At 33.3% G+C, this 19047-nt stretch overlaps 3 protein-coding genes across 3 annotated transcripts; 1 reads left to right on the forward strand and 2 right to left on the reverse strand.

The window, feature by feature from the left end:
* The first annotated feature begins 1824 nt into the window (after positions 1-1824).
* On the forward strand, positions 1825-2952 carry LOC112039470 (uncharacterized). The gene has a single exon (XM_024072346.1). The coding sequence runs from the start codon at positions 1825-1827 to the stop codon at positions 2950-2952; it is 1128 nt and encodes a 375-aa protein (XP_023928114.1).
* A 2549-nt stretch (positions 2953-5501) lies between these two features.
* On the reverse strand, positions 5502-7599 carry LOC112039481 (UDP-glycosyltransferase 83A1). The gene is made up of 2 exons (XM_024072355.2): positions 6902-7599; positions 5502-6483 (listed from the first exon to the last, which is right to left on the reverse strand). Exons 1-2 carry the CDS (start codon positions 7392-7394, stop codon positions 5618-5620), a joined length of 1359 nt encoding a protein of 452 aa, XP_023928123.1. The 5' UTR covers positions 7395-7599; the 3' UTR covers positions 5502-5617.
* Positions 7600-14536: 6937 nt separating this feature from the next.
* LOC112039480 (protein Asterix) lies at positions 14537-17929 on the reverse strand. The gene is made up of 3 exons (XM_024072354.2): positions 17674-17929; positions 17471-17571; positions 14537-14916 (listed from the first exon to the last, which is right to left on the reverse strand). The coding sequence occupies exons 1-3, from the start codon at positions 17827-17829 to the stop codon at positions 14853-14855; spliced, it is 321 nt and encodes a 106-aa protein (XP_023928122.1). The 5' UTR covers positions 17830-17929; the 3' UTR covers positions 14537-14852.
* Positions 17930-19047: the final 1118 nt, after the last annotated feature.

Consider the following 19047-nt stretch of genomic DNA (forward strand, 5'->3'; position numbering starts at 1 on the left):
ATTCCACGATCATTTAGTCTTGTTCTAAACACAAGCAAGAATTCAGCAAATGCTCCATCTGTTATGTCTAATCCAACAACCCACAAAAATGGCTTGCCTATGAGTTCAAGACCAAGTGCTAGTTCATCAAACTGTTGTTGCCTGAAGGTTGCTAAGCTACCAAAAGCAACATAAATGACTGAACCCATAGGTTGTTTATAAAGCCAGCTTAGACAAGTTTAATTCTGAGGCCATGGCTTCCAACATAATTGCTCAATTGGTTGCCCAAAAGTAATGGGCCAACAGGTATGATCCTAGGAATTAAATCGCAGGCCAGTGAGTCAAGTTCATGAAATGAGTTGCTGAGAAGCCAGTTGCATTGCTTCACATAATGGTTCACTCTTGAAGAATAATATTCAAAAATAATGTTTTTGCATCTTTGAGTCTCCTGAAAAGCTCCAAGACAACTCGGTGCTACTCCATGCTGGGATTTCCTTTGACAGTCAGATCAAGTTGCCTTTTATTAGAGTTCCTAGAGGGTGGTTCAACTTTTTTTTTTTTATCAAAATTATACAAGTATATGTCACTAATTATGTGGATGGTACATTCTTATCCTTTTTCACATTTCTTACACCAAATATTAAATACTGAAGATGCTTGATTATGAGTTGCTCAATTAGGTATCAACATGTAAAGCAAAAATTTTTTTAGTAAAGTAAACAAGTTAGAATTGTTAATAGCAGGCAGATATTGCCTTCAATATCTATGATTCCGTACGCAATAAACTTTGGGATACTGATAAGGGTATTTTTGGAATAAAAAATTAAATCTTAAACAATAAGAGCCCATTAGCAAAGAGTAAAGCCGACAGCGCCAATCCCCGAAGGAGCCGTCAGTCTTGAGGAAGGTCCATCTGAAACCTTAAGCCCTACACTAGCAGAAGCTAATGGCTGAGCAGACAGACCCTTGTTAAGCTGACGGATACACTTCCGTACTGTGGACAGATCACATCAACAAAAGTATGGGCAGACCGACAAATCTAACGTGGCCTTGCATGGTCTCCACGCATGTTCTCATATGGAAATATCTTGCACACCACGCACAAAGACCCTACCCCACAACTTTTTCCTTCCCAGTATGGAAGGTATCCCTAAGATCTCAGTGTCATTAACTCCACCTCCTCCCTATAAGGAAAAACTCTATCTTCTCAGGATATAGGTCTCCTACGCATCACTATATAAACCACAGGCCTTCTCGTTTCCAAGGTACACAAAAAATCCCTATCTCTCTCACTATAGAGTTCTTGGAGATTTCTCATTCACTGACTTAACTTTCGGAGGGTCTTTGGTTGGCACTCCACCGGTACTCTCTGTTAGGTTCTTGGTTTCTTATTCTTTAGTTACCCATTGGAGCGATCGAGGACAATCAACTCACTGACGATTTTTGTGCATCATCAGTTGGCACCGTCTGTGGGGATGAGTGATTGGCCATATCACCGATTCTAAGAAAAATAGTTTCATGGTCCAAATGCGATCAATGGCTGCCATCAACCAGGAGACAAGGAACCCCTCCATTACCTTGGAAAGACAAGTGCAAACCTTGGCAGCAGCAGTTGAACGGCTCACCCAGCACAACCAGGAGTTGGAGTTGCAACTAAACCAGAGGAATGAGCGACGGCCCGAAGATTAGTGCGATGGATGGGATAACAAGGAATAGAACGGCAACCACCTCCTGACGGAAGACTGACAGAAAAGGGATGATCAAGAAGAAAGCAACATCCCCAGCAAGCGAGACAAGCAAGAAGACACTAACCACCTGTCGGAACTAGAAATCAACACAATGCACATGGCTCAAGACATGCAGATGATGAAGGAGAAGATTGACATGATAATGAACGCCATGAGGGGACGGGTATCGACCAACCTGAACAAGCTAATTCAGTGGATAGACTCACCTTTCATAGCACAAGTAACTTCTTTCCCCTTCCGAGCCAAGTTCCGAATGCCGCAAGTGGAAGCGTACGATGGGTCACAAGACCCACTCGACCATCTGGAGTCATTCAAGACCCTCATGCACCTACAAAGGATTCCAGATGAGATTATGTGTAGGGCATTCCCCACTATACTCAATGGACTAGCAAGGGTATGGTTCAGCAAATTGACCCCCAACACCATTTCTACCTTTAAGGAGTTGAGCGAACACTTTTTCACCCACTTTATCGAGGGGAAGAGGTACAAGAGGTCCTCAAAAAACCTGTTGAACATTAAGCAATGGGAAGACGAAAGCCTGAGGTCATACGTGACTTGTTTCAACAAGGAGGCCCTTTTGATTAACAAGACCAATGACAAAGTTTTGGTCACCGCATTCACCAACGGACTACAGTCGGGAAAGTTCCTCTTCTCCATCTACAAGAACGACCCGAAGACAATGGCCAACATGCTATACAAGGCTACGAACTATATGAATGCTAAGGACGCCATGATTTTCCAAAGGGGTAAACCAAAGAAAAGGGAAAGACAAGACTATCCCCGTCCCGACAGAGGAAGAAAGTCTACCCGGACGAGTGACCGAAATGATGATAGGAGATCAAGACCTCCACCCGGGAGGACTATCAACTTCACCCCACTAAATACCCTACTTGACCAATTCCTCATGCAGATAAGAGACGATGTAGCACTGACTTGGCCAGACAAGTTGAAGGGCGATCCAAATAAAAGGCCTAGAAATAAGTATTGTCGTTTCCACCGAGATCATGGGCATGACACTTTCGAGTGTTATGACCTAAACCAGCAGATAGAAGTCCTCATCAAGCAAGGAAAATTACTGCAGTTTGTCAGAGGCGAAGAGAACCCACCAACGGACCCCAAACCCAACCGACGAGTCAAAGAGCGGCCGAGAGCCCCACTTGGAGAGATAAGGGTGATCGTAGGAGGAAGTACAATGCCTAGCTCCTCTAAGAAGGAGAGATTATAGTTCTAAAATGGCTGGCTCCTTTAAAATTATAGTTCTAACTTCTAACCGTTATATGCAAAACTGCCATTTTACCCTCATATGAGATTAAATGCAAGTTGTAAAATAGGGTTAAGTGTGTGCATGGGTTAGGTTTGGTTGGGTTGGGTTGGAAGGGCTTTTAAACCCAACCCAACCTTGTTGGGTTGAGAAATTCCCAACCTAACACACATGGGTCGGATTAATGGGTTGTGCATATATATTTTATTCCTTGTAAAAGTTGGGATTTCATTAATTATTTAAACACTATTTTCAATAAATTATTACAATCTATGTAATATGCTTAGTTATATTCCAAATTCCCAAGCTCATCAAAACTAATTCTCAAAATACCAAAATCGATCAAACACTATAAGGGTCATATTTTTATTTATACGCATATCCGAGATCAAAACGCACTTTTTATGTAATTTAGTCTAAGTTCAAGTTCGTCACATTTTATCTAGAAGTATGAAAAATCAAAGACACAATACTACTTAAGAAATGTTGAAACTACAATTCTCGATAATTGTTGATCTATTGAGAATAAATGAATCTCAATATATGTCTCAACACCTCTCGATCCATCAAGCCTCAAGAAAACTAGAAAAATAAATTTTCATTTTATCCCACAATGACTTGGCCTTTCTAGAGATTCATGCACTAGGGTTCCATAGTATATAAAAGATATTTTATCATCGTCATGATAATATAGAAAGACATGCATAACAAGAGTTGCTGCAACGTTTGTGCACCTAGGGTTTTGTACCAAGATGATACCGGCTTATCAAGGTGTGATTTGAAGAACATTACAAAGCTACAACAATCAAATATAGGTTGATGTGATGTGAGTCAAAAATAGGAGATTTGTGTGAAGGAGAAGTCTTCTTCAAGAAGTAGTCCAATGGAGGATTAAAGCTAAGCTTTCATATAGATTAGTAGGTTCTATTGTAGGTAGGTACTTCAAGATTGGGTAAGATTCCTTGTACTTGTAAACTCTATTCATGTTAGTGGATTCTTCAGTAGTGATGACCTAAAATTCACTGGGTAGGGTTTTGTCTGCGATAGTTTTCCCTATCGTGATCAAATTGCACTATCAAACTTATTTTCCACTACATTTAATTTAGTTTGGTTATTTGATTGTGCTTGAATTAGTTTTTCATGTAATTTGGACTAATTAATCAACTTAGGTCATTGGTTAATTAACTGGGGGGTCAATCTATTATCTAACACAAACTAAAAAAATAATATAAGGGAAATAAAATAAACTTATATATATATATATATATATATGAATAGTTGGGTTGGGTTAGGTGGGTTGAAAAGACTATCAACCCAAACCTGAGCTAACCTAATGCTCAAAATAAAATTTCAACCCAACTCTCAACCTATGAAAACCAACCGAGGCATCGGGTTGGTGGGTTTCATGTGCACCCCTAAATAGGGTTACTACACAAGCACATAAAGTCCACTCAAAGATGATCTTGGAAAACAGATTTTGTAATTTAAGGACCTAGTCTACTTACAAAGCCTTTGCACATCTAGACTATCTATTATAACCTCTACAAACGCCTAAAAGTTCACTATTAGGAACAAGAAGCAATGTTGTCACTAAATTTCACTTTTTAATGACCACAAATGTCGTCACCAATATAGAAATCACATATACTATATTTATCTTGGCCACATATCAATGATGACATGCAAGATCATCGTTAGCAAAAACAAGGTCTGTCACGAATATAAATCTTATTTTAGCAACGCAAATGTCATCGTTAAAAAATTTATGGTTGTCGCCAATATTTCCCACCACTTCCTGCAAGTGAAAAAATTCCTCCATCTTATTAAAGACCTACCAACTATGAACATTTTTTTTTTTTTGGCATTTATTGAAGACTATAAGTTGTAATGGCTAATGTGTACTTTTTTTTAAAATAGTTAGATCAATTAGAAATTAATAGAATAATAAAATAATAAATTTATTTATTTTTAGTTATGTTATAGAGGGTCCGCCTACATAATGTGTACTTATTAGTAGCAACTTTTTGGTTGTTCGTTGATAATTTGGTCGCTATAGACCTAAATTCTTATAGCAACTCATCATCCGCACAAATGAGAACATCTGGAACTTCAAGGAACCTTCTTGAAGATTCGCTACAGTGAACTCACTAGAAAAGTCACTGGAAAAGTTTTTGTGGTTTCAAATGTTTAAGGCTTTAGATGCATTGGAACACACAAATGGTTTTTCTTGTTTTAGCTCTAGCATAAAGATGATTTCTCTATTTAGCTCTGGCATATCTGCCTTCTGCCTCTAAAAGTTGTGCAACAAGTGGTTTATATATATGCACAAAGTAGGGATAAAACTTAAAACAAATCAAAAACCTTTTTTTTAACTGAATTTAGATTGCAAATAAAATATAAAAAAAAAAATCGCTTGTGCTTAGTTGGAGCAACACTATGTCAACTTTCAAACAAATCTAATATTTGTATTTATTTTGAAGCTTTAGATGTTTATTATCCAATAACTACTCATCTTTGAGGAGATCAAAACATTATTAACTGTCTTTTAAACAACTTTTGGCCCTAATTGATACGGCCTTATTTTGACATGTTTCGACACTAAGATTTGCCCAACACACCTTGAGACGTTTTAATGCTTGATCTGTTCAATAAAATACTCCAAGTTTTTTGTAGAAGATCCCCCTTTCCCAACACTCTCTCTGGCCATGTTCTTCAGCTTTAGTGAATTTGCCCTTATGTCATCATCAGAAAACAACTCGTCAATCTTCCCCTTAATTTCATGGTTTGTAATGATCCCATTGTCATCTTTTTTTAATGGTAAGCCAACCCTCCAACCATCACATATGCAGCTCTGGACATAATGTTGATCTCCAAAGTGAGGCCAGCATAGGAAAGGAACTTCATTGCTTAAGCTCTCCAAGGTTGAGTTCCAACCGCAATGTGTCAAGAAACAGGCAACAGAAGGATGAGCCAACACCTTTTCTTGAGGTGCCCACTGAACAATTTTTCCATTGGCAAAACCACTTGGGTATTTGGTGTTGAACCCTTTGGTGAGGTCTGACTTTATCACCCACAGAAATGGTCGACCTGCAAGTTCAAGTCCAAGTGCTATTTGATCAAACTGGTGCTGGCTAATGGATACAAGTGACGTGCTGCCAAAGGCTACATAAATGACTGATCCAGCTGGTTGTTCATCGAGCCAGCTCAAGCAAGTTAAATCCTCTCTCCAAAGGTTTCCAACAGGATGCTCATTTGCCAGCAATGGACCAATAGGTAACATGTTTGGGAGTAAATCACTGGCTGCAGGGTGGAGGTCATGAAACCAGTGGCACAGTAGCCAGTTGGATAACTTCATCTTTTGCTGGATGGCAAGGGCATAAGAAAACATGGTCTTTTGCATCTCTAGATTCTCTGGAAAGGTCCAGAAGAACTCAGCAGTGCTCAAAGCTGGTACGTTTGGTGACAATTGTATTTTCCCATCCTTTCTCGGAGTTCCTGCAGGTTCATTCTCCCTAGTGAAATTTTGAAAATCATATCTCTCTCTTCTTTTCCATAATTCAATAGTTAGGAGAGGGGAGATTTGAACCCTGAACATCTCCAAGAGGCAGGAGGTGCCAGTTGAGCTATATGATTCTTAACTTAGAAAATCATATTTATTAGCGGTGATCTTATCACAAAGCACACACGTTAAGAACAATAATTGGCATCCTTTCCATAGCTTCACAGGCCTTAAGGCACTGCGATCTTGCTATGCTATAGACATTTTACTCATAATGGAAAACAAAATATGAAGAACTGGATATAATGATCCGGTTTTCTCAAAAAAAAAAAAAAAAGATATAATGATCCGATAGCAGAAGTAAAAATGAAAAGAAACAAAATTAACACACAACAAACAGAGTCACAGACTAACCATTTGTGTCAATGATGCCTGCCTCAAGAAGTTTCGGAATGTTAAGTGACGAGGCCAAGAGTCCTGGTTCGGATGTCCAAAACACTGCCCGCTTGAGCCCCATCTTCTCAGCAATCTCCAGAGCCCACATAAAAGCTGCATCAGCAATAACACAAGTGATCTGATCATCATCACCACCCAATTGGTTAGCCTTCTTAATCAAGTCCTCAATATGACCAGGCAAGACTTGAGCAATACTCGAACCAAGCTTCCTTTCATCTTTCCGATCATCCTCAGATTCCAAACCATCAGGGAGTGAGACTAGCCTCATCAAGTGCTGCTTGTCTTCCAGCTCTGGCAATGCATTCTTCATTCGTACATGTGTAGACTCTGTTATCACAAATGTCACCTTTACCTCATGATGAACTAGAAGGTGTGACAACTTCATGAATGGTGCAACATGCCCTTGTGCTGGGTATGATATAAGTAACACATGAGCATTGGTTGCTCCCATGCTTTTGGAATTGGAGTTTGGTTGGGGTCTTTGTTTTATGGTGTGGTTTAGTCTCTCTGTACAATTGTGTTTGTTTGAATTCTGTTGGAAGATTAATATAGAATTCTAGCAGTGAATATTGAGATCAAAATAATATTTTCCTATTAGAACTCCTAAGAAATAGGCATCATTATTTGATTTCTATGATCCATTCAGGTTAGCAACACATCGCCAAGAGCCTTGTAGCCTAGGAAGCACCTGCACAGATACGAGAATAATGAACATTTTATTTTTCATATAACAATTTAATAGAAATAATGAACATTTTATTTCTCTCTCTCTCTCTCTCTCTCTCTCTCTCTCTCTATATATATATATATATATATTTTTTATACAAGATAGAATTTCTATTTTAGTCTAATCTAAGTGTATATGTGTGTAAAAATCCCTTCTAGAGACTTGAATACCGGCCCTTGTCCCCCACAACTCACAAGTACTTATATTTGTAGAGTGACCATCGCACCAAGGGTGTGCGGTGGTATTTCTATATATTATTAATCATTTATTGTTTTTATCAAATTAAGAGTAATAATATATAATAAAGCAAATTTATTACTATTAATCATTTATTGTTTATATCAAATTAAGAGTAATAATTAATAATAAAACAAATTTATTATTATTAATCATTTTTTTATCAAATTAAGAGTAATAATTAATAAGAAAGCAAATTTATTACTATTAATCATTTATTGTTTTGTAGGTTCTAGTTAGGTCAACTGGTAAAATCTCTAATGATTAAATAAAAAATTTGGGGTTCAATCTTCACCTGCACCAAAAATTGATTGATGTCTTAGTTTAATAATAAAGAGCTATCATTAGAAGCAAACGTCATTCTCTTCATACCAAAAAAAAAAAAACAAAAACAAAAAAAAAAATTTGGAGTACACCCAAAAAAAAAAAAAAAATCATTGTTTTTATAAAATATGAGTAATAGTTGATAATAAAGCATATTTATTACTATTAAATGATGTTCATCAATTATAATTCAAATAAAAAATAAAGATATTAATTAATTTTGAAATGCAATATTATTATTCAAAAGCATGAATGTTCTCTTTGTTTTATGAAGAGGTATTTGATTTCTCTTGTTCTCGTATCCCGAATGTGTCCTATATTTTTATTTTTTTTAAATGACACAGCTGGGACACACATGTAGAAGCGTTAAGTGTCCGACATGGGTACAGCACCTCAAATAAAGTGTTTAAGCTTCCTAGCTTGTAACTTAATTAGCACATCTCCATGCACAAAGTTCTAACGCGGAAAGGTTTGAACTACAAGATTAGCAGCACATTGTAACTATCTAAAAAAAAATTTTAAGTACACAAAAAAAAAATCATTTATTGTTTCTATGAAATATGAGTAATGATTGATAATAAAGCATATTTATTACTATTAAATGATGTTCATCAATTATAATACAAATCAAAAATAAAGAAATTCATTAATTTCCAAATGCAATATTACTATTCAGAGTGTGAATGTTCTCTTTATTTTGTGAAGAGGTATATGGTTCCTCTTCCCGACTATGTCCTAGATTTTTTTTTTTTAATTTTTTTAAAAATGACATAGTTGGGACACGCATGTAGAAGTGTCCAAAAAGTGTCAAGTGTCTGACACAGGTACGACACCTCAAATAAAGTGTATGTGCTTCCTAGCTTGTAGCTTAATTAGCACATCTCCATACATAAAGTTCTTGGGCGAAAGGATTTGAACTGGAAGATTAGTAACATATTGTAACTATCTATTAAAAAAAATCATTTATTGTTTCTATAAAATGAGTAATAATTGATAATAAATCATATTTATTACTATTAAATGATGTTCATCAAATATGAGTAATAATTGATAATAAAAGCATATTTATTACTATTAAATGATGTTAATCAATTATAATACAAATAAAAAATAAAGATATTTATTAATTTTCAAATGCAATATTATTATTTAGAGCGTGAATGTTCTCCTTTTTTTTTTTTTTTGTGAAGAGGTATTCGATTCCTCTTGTTCTCGTATCCCAACAGTGTCCTACATTTTTTATTTAATTTTTAAAAATGGCACAACTAGAACACGCATATTGAAGTGTCCAAGAAGTGTCAAATGTCCGANTTTTAGTCTAATCTAAGTGTATATGTGTGTAAAAATCCCTTCTAGAGACTTGAATACCGGCCCTTGTCCCCCACAACTCACAAGTACTTATATTTGTAGAGTGACCATCGCACCAAGGGTGTGCGGTGGTATTTCTATATATTATTAATCATTTATTGTTTTTATCAAATTAAGAGTAATAATATATAATAAAGCAAATTTATTACTATTAATCATTTATTGTTTATATCAAATTAAGAGTAATAATTAATAATAAAACAAATTTATTATTATTAATCATTTTTTTATCAAATTAAGAGTAATAATTAATAAGAAAGCAAATTTATTACTATTAATCATTTATTGTTTTGTAGGTTCTAGTTAGGTCAACTGGTAAAATCTCTAATGATTAAATAAAAAATTTGGGGTTCAATCTTCACCTGCACCAAAAATTGATTGATGTCTTAGTTTAATAATAAAGAGCTATCATTAGAAGCAAACGTCATTCTCTTCATACCAAAAAAAAAAAAAAAAACAAAAAAAAAAAATTTGGAGTACACCCAAAAAAAAAAAAAAAAATCATTGTTTTTATAAAATATGAGTAATAGTTGATAATAAAGCATATTTATTACTATTAAATGATGTTCATCAATTATAATTCAAATAAAAAATAAAGATATTAATTAATTTTGAAATGCAATATTATTATTCAAAAGCATGAATGTTCTCTTTGTTTTATGAAGAGGTATTTGATTTCTCTTGTTCTCGTATCCCGAATGTGTCCTATATTTTTATTTTTTTTAAATGACACAGCTGGGACACACATGTAGAAGCGTTAAGTGTCCGACATGGGTACAGCACCTCAAATAAAGTGTTTAAGCTTCCTAGCTTGTAACTTAATTAGCACATCTCCATGCACAAAGTTCTAACGCGGAAAGGTTTGAACTACAAGATTAGCAGCACATTGTAACTATCTAAAAAAAAATTTTAAGTACACAAAAAAAAAATCATTTATTGTTTCTATGAAATATGAGTAATGATTGATAATAAAGCATATTTATTACTATTAAATGATGTTCATCAATTATAATACAAATCAAAAATAAAGAAATTCATTAATTTCCAAATGCAATATTACTATTCAGAGTGTGAATGTTCTCTTTATTTTGTGAAGAGGTATATGGTTCCTCTTCCCGACTATGTCCTAGATTTTTTTTTTTTAATTTTTTTAAAAATGACATAGTTGGGACACGCATGTAGAAGTGTCCAAAAAGTGTCAAGTGTCTGACACAGGTACGACACCTCAAATAAAGTGTATGTGCTTCCTAGCTTGTAGCTTAATTAGCACATCTCCATACATAAAGTTCTTGGGCGAAAGGATTTGAACTGGAAGATTAGTAACATATTGTAACTATCTATTAAAAAAATCATTTATTGTTTCTATAAAATGAGTAATAATTGATAATAAATCATATTTATTACTATTAAATGATGTTCATCAAATATGAGTAATAATTGATAATAAAAGCATATTTATTACTATTAAATGATGTTAATCAATTATAATACAAATAAAAAATAAAGATATTTATTAATTTTCAAATGCAATATTATTATTTAGAGCGTGAATGTTCTCCTTTTTTTTTTTTTTTTGTGAAGAGGTATTCGATTCCTCTTGTTCTCGTATCCCAACAGTGTCCTACATTTTTTATTTAATTTTTAAAAATGGCACAACTAGAACACGCATATTGAAGTGTCCAAGAAGTGTCAAATGTCCGATACAGGTACGGCACCTCAAAGAAAGTGTTTGTGCATCCTAGCTTGTAGCTTAATTGGCACATCTCCATGCACAAAGTGCTAGGACAAAAGGGTTTGAATTGCGAGATTAGCAACATATTGTAGCTGCCTAAAAAAAATCATTCCTTTTTTTTATAAAATATGAGTAATAATTGATAATAAAGCATATTTATTACTATTAAATGATGTTCATCAATTATAATACAAATAAAAAATAAAGATATTTATTAATTTCAAATGCAATATTATTATTCAAAGTGTGAAAGAAACTCTCTCCACACCAAAAAAAAATGGAGTACACAAAAAATAAATAAATCATTTAGCAACATATTGTAACTATCTAAAAAAATCATTTATTGTTTTTATAAAATATGAGTAATAATTGATAATAAAGCATATTTATTACTATTAAATGATGTTCATCAATTATAATATAAATTAAAAATAAATATATTTATTAATTTTCAAATGCAATATTATTATTGTAGGTTCCAGTTAGCTCAACTGGTAAAGTCTCTGATGGTTGTATAAGATATTTAGGGTTCAATACCCGCCTACACCAAAACTGATTGGTCAGGAGTGAAAGAAACTCTCTCCACCCAAAAAAAATTGGAGTACACAAAAAAAAAAAAATGCATTTATTGTTTTTATAAAATATGAGAAAAAATTGATAATAAAGCATATTTATTACTATTAAATTATGTTCACCAAAACTGATTGGTCAGGAGTGAAAGAAACTCTCTCCACCAAAAAAAAAAAAAAAAATGGAGTACACAAAAAAAAAAAATGCATTTATTGTTTTTATAAAATATGAGAAATAATTGATAATAAAGCATATTTATTACTATTAAATTATGTTCACCAAAACTGATTGGTCAGGAGTGAAAGAAACTCTCTCCACCAAAAAAAAAAATGCATTTATTGTTTTTATAAAATATGAGAAATAATTGATAATAAAGCATATTTATTACTATTAAATTATGTTCACCAATTATAATACAAATCAAAAATAAAGATATTTATTAATTTTCAAATGCAATATTATTATTTAGAGCATAAATGTTCTCTTTGTTTTGTGAGGAGGTATTCGATTCATCTTGTTCTCATATCCCAACTGTGTCCTTCCTTTTTTCTTTTTTTTTTAAAAAAATGACATAGCTTGGACACGCATGTAAAAATGTCCAAAAAGTGTCAAGTGTCCGACATGGGTACAGCACCTCAAATAAAGTGTCTGTACTTCCTAGCTTGTAGCTTAATTAACACATTTCCATGCACAAAGTGCTAAAGCGAAAGAGTTTAAACTGCGAAATTAGCAGCATATTATATCTATCTAGAAAAAAAAAAAGTTAGTAACACGTCTCATCTCTTGCAATCCCAATGGTTATTCCCAATGGTCATGCAAAATCATCGTCCGAAACATACTCCTTCCATTAAGTTTTACAAACATCTTTCAGGTATATTATTGTTAAGTCTTCGAATTGAAGCTTAATGGTTGTTAAAATAAAAACCATTCATAGTTGTCATTCAAATGTTATGAACCGCAACCTCTAACAGTAGAGATTTCATGGTTATAAAAAATGGTTTATTATAACTATCTGCCCGAAACTATGGATCATTTAATATTCATGCTAAACTATTAATTTTTGCAATCAATATCTTAATTTGAGATTAAGTTGCAATGTTTACAGTAGCATCCAAAATCATTGTCAAAATCAAAATATTAGTTGGGAATTGGGATAGATATTTATTTACAAATAATAGGAATTAGTTGTAGCAAAATTTAACACAACCTGCATACACGACACAACTCGACACAAAATTAGCAAGTTATGAGTTGAGACTTAACGGTTTCATATCATATTCGGGTTGACATAACTAACCCATTTAATAAATGAGTCGGGTTAGTGTCTAACCCATGGAACCCATCTAACCCATTTAATTAAACAAAATTTTACCAATATACTCTTCAAACCCTAAGTATATAAACTTATTAGTTGTTATGGTTTATTTTCCTTAACATATTGTAGTTGATTATTTGTGATATTTAGATAAGTTCTAATTTTAAATGATTATTTTGTGTCAAAAAAAAAAATCTAACAACTTGTTTAAATCATATATAACCTCAAATTTTAACTAAAAAACTCTTTTTAAACTCACATATCTATGTATGATACAATTCAATGATATGATATGATTCATCAATATGCACTTATGTATCGTATAATTCATGAACACTTATAATATGCTCTTATCATGAACACTTATAATATACTCTTACAACACAACTTTTTGTAGACAATATGATATGTATCGTAAAATATTAATCACATATCATACGATACTCTTTCTAAAAAAAAAAAAAAAAAACATATCATACGATACTGACAATTATGGCAAAAACCCAAAACAACCCATCTTTGATTAGCTTCCCTAATCAATTAAAACCAGACCTGCTATAGTACTGTTGAGTTTTCCTGAACCTCCATCCCCTACACTTTGCTCTATTAGAAACCCAAAATTCCTCAAGTTTCACCTACCTCTACCACCACAAAACCTTCACAAGCTGCTCCACAGAAAAATCATGTAACCTGGTTCATGTATCCAGTCCCTCAAAGGTTCAAACCCCTGTAAAATTCAATCTTTGCTAGCCTATTTTGAATCAAAAGCCCTCTTATTTCTTTTCCCATCCCTTATCCTTCACAGCAGAAATCTTCCCTTAAGCTTTTCCTTAATTCATTGAAGACAAACATCCCTGTCCTGCTGTCCTACGTCAATTTGGACATCGATGCACTTGAGAAAAACATGCTTTTTCCCTTAAGAAACAATACCGAAAGGCAAAACATCTATGTTATGGGAATAAAAACAGAGCATTTGGTGACCGTGGCTTCAACTCTACTGTCCAAGCTCAGAAAAGTTGGCCAGCTCTAAGATCACCGTGGGCCTCCATGAGAACTATGTAATTGGTTTCTGACTGTTCAAATACTTTTTTTTTTTCTTTCTTTATAATTCAATAGTTGGGAGAGCGGGAATTTGAACGTTAAACGTTTCCCTTGGAAATACCTAGAGGTGCCAATTGAGCGAAAAAGCTCTTGGCGACTGTTAACATACTTCAAACATGCATGATGTAATACTCTTAAGTGCTATAGCAAATGCGACACTAGATTAGTAGACTGCGCATCAACATAAATAAATAGATGAAATCGAGAACCAAAAATGCATTTTCACAATTCATTATTCTATTGATACTTGAATCATTAAGTAGATAATGCTACAACCTGCCTACTAGTCTTAGTAGTTAGTACACCAATGTCATTAGGTTTTGTCGGGTTTTGGGGGGGAAGGGGGCTTATGTAAAGCGCTTCTTCCATGGTAGAGCTAAAACTGCATCCATTTAATTTGAGTAACATTGTCACAGAAGGTGTCCAAGCAAAATTACAAATTTCATTAACAGTATACCCCAGAACAACAATAACATCACCATCAGAAGAATGGACCCTTCAAACAGTTTGTCTTGACCATTTGAACCATGAAATCTTAACCTTTTCTGCCTGGTCGAGCAGGCCCAAAGTAGTTTGTGACTAATCCCATAATAGCAAACCTGGTGTTCATAATTCCAACATAATAGATGTAAGATAAGTAACCAATAACAACATCATATTGAAGCACAGGTGAGAAAAGGCAGATACGTTGAGGACTGAAAGTCTTAAACTAAAAAAAAAAAAGAAAGGGAATCAGTATCCTTCTCACAAGCTTGAAGATCAACAATTGGACATTGATGTAAAATTTTCCCATAGAAGTTAAACCAACCATTTGGATTGGAGCTCCACTACACTTAGGGTCGGTTTGGTTTGCGCATCCACGTCTAGATTATTTGCGTTTTCAGCTTTTTTTTTTTTTTTTTTTAATAGTGCATATGAACAGTAATTTTTATTATTGTTTCAGTTTTCAGCAAAATAAGCAATATTCAAACACACACTTAGTGGATCTAATGACTACCGAAATCCCATGTAGTTTAGCTTATCTGTTTTTTGGCTGCAGATATTATATTCTTCTCTAATTATATGTCAATCATTTGTACACAATGAAGCCCTAAAATTGCATCGAGAGGTAAGATTACACAAAGCTGGAAAAGATTAGCAAACTAGTCATGCAGTTTCCTTTTATCCAACAAACATCCAAACTTAAAATAGACATACAATTACTACACTTTGTGTAGAATCCTAAGATGAGGAGATCTTCAAACCTTCTCTAAAGAAAAATGCTGCCTCAAAGTGATAAGTTAGTCCCCCTTTTCAGCTGTATATGGCTTCTTAAAAGGTATGGCTGTGTTACCATTTATTTATTTGTTTGTTTACAAGGAACTCATAGTGTCTCATTTGAAACTGACTATCACAAGGGAGAAACTATGATAGGGTGGCACGCCCCATCAGTCTTGATGGGCACCACCCCTTTTACCTATATTGGATGAAACTTTTAACACTTCAAGATATTCAAAAGGTTAAGGATTCCTAAAGAAGAGATAACAAAGTGAAAAATAATAATTTAAATGCTTTTTCCTATGGGAAAAAAAAAGGGAGGACTCTAATCTTGCCCATATATGCACAGCTATCCACCATTCAAACTCAAGCGGAGAAATAAAAAGCCATTTAGCGCTACTAATTCATGCAAAATTTAGAAAATGTACATTTATATTTTTAATAGATTAATTTGAATGCCTTTGATCTATAGGTAATTTTATCAGTTTATACAAAAGTAGGCGAGGTCTCACCAATGTTAATGGGGCACCAACTCATCATACTTTGTATCTTATTAATTTTATGAAAGACAAAATATAAGAAATCAAATAATTTTAAAACATTTGTTAACGTTTGTGGGAACAACTGTATTCTCTATATAGGCCCAAAGGATTCAGCAAATTACAATTACCAAGTAAATAACCAAAGTGACCATTTGCATCAAAACCTACCATTAAGTCATTAACACAATCCAAAAATCAACTACCGAAAGAAATTGCCAAGTAGATAACTTGAATTGGCTAATGAACATTTTCTTCTTTGTAATATTGTCACAGAAATGGACCTGGTCAACCATAAAACAAGACAAAAACAGATAGAATAAAAAGAACAATGAATCCTCAACAATTTCACAAAAAGTCAGTTCAAATTTCCATGTCTACCAAAACCTAGTAAAAAAGGGTTACAATATCCCAAAATTGCCACTTCCTCCTAAGAGAAGGCCATTGAGTGTTTTTTTTTTTTTTTTTTTTTTTTGATAGGTAATAACAGTTTTATTTATAAGAACAGTATAATGTGTTTACGATAGTAAACCCACTACACTAATTATCAAAATAGGCTATTCATGCCAACTTCGGTTCTCTCTTCTAGCAGTAAAATCTTGGGCGTTTCAAGTCTTTTGGCAACTTTGAATAAGCTAAATACAGCTCATTCTAGACCAAAATAGCCATTTCCTAGGCTTTCATAACCAAATGTCAGCAACATCTAATGATACCCATCATTAGCATCTAAAGGGTCTTTGCTTGTACTACATGGACCATATGGAGTAGTATCAATTTGTTCAGATCTTCTATTGTAAAAAAAACTAAAAAGCACAGATACTTGAAACTAGCAGCCGAATCTGTATCATATATGTATCCAATATTGACCAGAATACAATGTGATACTTTTTTAGTCCTTTCTTTTTCTTAAATTCTTCCCTCCCTCTCACTCACAGGCACACTCAATCAAACTAATAGCTTCTTAACTACTAGTTTTATTATTTAGACATATTTTATATCTTTTTATCACTTCTTATAATTTTTTAAACTCGTAAGGTCTCTTGTCATCGAATAAGAGATCTGGAGTTCGATTGAGCAGACACATAGGTTAAAACTATCTCTCAAAAAAAAAAAAAAAAAAAAAATCTTTTAAACTAAAAATTAGCACAATATGTAGTATCAATGGCTTATCATATACTAAATTTTCAAGAATTGACAGATCCAGAAATATCCTAATATCTCCGATGTGTTTAATCAGGAAATCTTAGAATCCCTAACGGTTTCATGAGCATGAAAATGAAGTTGATTCACACAAACATACACATCAAAAAAAAAAAGTTTGAGCAATACAGAAATGAAAAGGAAAAAGTGAACTTACATCATGGCCATGGAGACCTGTTTGAGATCGGTTTCGAAATTGCGCAGGTTGGAGAGCGATTGAGCGCAGAAAATGATAGCAAGCCACGAGCTTAGCTTGTACTGCAAAAAAACCAAAAAAAAAAAAAAACCATAAACATAAGAATTTCAAATCTATGCACAGATTAAGATCAACATTGAAAGGTAGAGGAGAGAGTAGGGGACCCTGAACATAACACCGGCGATGCCAAAGATGACGGCGATGAAGCCGGAGTAATCGACGGGGAGATCTTGAGGGTTCACCATCGGAGCCACGAATGGCTTCGCCGCCGACGGCATACGCGGATCGTTTGCCGAGTTTGAGTTCCCGTGTGATGACATCTCCGATACGATTCGTTTCGATCTCTCTCTCTCTCTCTCTCTTGCTCCGTGTGGAAATGTGGCTCGGTGGCTACCTCGTGCGCCTCAGCTCAGCTGACTAGTATGTAAAAAAAGTCTCCCACCACCTCATCAACGTTGGAACCATGTGGGACCAACTCCCTACACTTTCTTTTTTTAGTTTTTTTTTTTTTACTAAATTTTATTAAAATTTTAATTTTAATTACACTTTTAAAATTTATTTTCTTAATTTAATCTTTTTTTTTAATTTTTAATCTAAGGAATCCGCTCCTAATGATAGTTTTTTATTATCAGACTAAAACATCAATCAGTTTTTGGTTTAGGCAGGGATTGAATTCTAGATCTCTTATACAACTATCAAAAACTTTAGTAGTTAAGCTAACTAGAACCTACTTCTTAATTTAATACCGAAAGTCTAGTGACACGACAAAATCAGATGACATTTTAATGTCACACTTATTTTAAATTATCAAGAGGATCATGTATCAATTATCAAGTTATTTAAATTTTAAAACGATACGAATGATACTTTGGTATTTTGTATACCTTAAAAAAAAAAAAAAAAAAAAGGATCCTTTTTCCCTAAACTAAGAATAGAATGATACTCCCTTAAATTTTTTATAAATGCAAGAATGAATATTAATATCTAACTTTCTTAATGAAATCATATATATTATATTAAATTTTCTCAACAATATATTGAGTAAAAGTTCAATTAAGGGTCTAAATTTAATTGACTCTAAAAAAATCCAAATTTGATTTTAATTAAACACTAAATTTGTGTCATGTGTCTTTAATTGCCCACTAACTTGATGCCAAGTATTTCTATATTTTAAATAGGCTTTGTTTTGTGCCAAGTGTCATTTCATTTCTCATTTTATATCAAGTTTTTTTACAAGTAAATTCATTATTTAGACTTAAAAATTATAAATATTTCTACGAAAACTTTGAATATGTAATACTTTCAACTCATTTAAAACTATTTAAGTTCATCTAAAACTACTTCTAACCCATTATATTTAAATCTAATTTGAAACCAGTTTTAATCTATTTAAAACTATTCATATTTTCTAATAAAAATTAATTATTAGTTTACATATATTCTAAATAAGTAAATAATGTAAAAATCCAAATTTTAACACTTTTATATATAATTTATTGAGTTAAGATTGTATGTGACACCTACCATAATAATAAGTT

This window comes from Quercus suber, unplaced genomic scaffold (genome assembly GCF_002906115.3).
Source record: "Quercus suber isolate HL8 unplaced genomic scaffold, Cork oak 2.0 scaffold_717, whole genome shotgun sequence".
Taxonomy (NCBI): Eukaryota; Viridiplantae; Streptophyta; class Magnoliopsida; order Fagales; family Fagaceae; genus Quercus; species Quercus suber.

Coding starts and splice junctions, on each gene's coding strand:
- LOC112039470 (XM_024072346.1), top strand. CDS start 1,825: ATGGCTCAAGACATGCAGATGATGAAGGAGAAGATTGACATGATAATG.
- LOC112039481 (XM_024072355.2), bottom strand. CDS start 7,394: ATGGGAGCAACCAATGCTCATGTGTTACTTATATCATACCCAGCACAA. Junction 6,484..6,901: donor AGGCATCATTGACACAAATG/GTTAGTCTGTGA, acceptor ATGAACCTGCAG/GAACTCCGAGAAAGGATGGG.
- LOC112039480 (XM_024072354.2), bottom strand. CDS start 17,829: ATGTCATCACACGGGAACTCAAACTCGGCAAACGATCCGCGTATGCCG. Junction 17,572..17,673: donor TCGCCGGTGTTATGTTCAGG/GTCCCCTACTCT, acceptor GTTTTTTTGCAG/TACAAGCTAAGCTCGTGGCT. Junction 14,917..17,470: donor CAGGTCTCCATGGCCATGAT/GTAAGTTCACTT, acceptor TATGAACACCAG/GTTTGCTATTATGGGATTAG.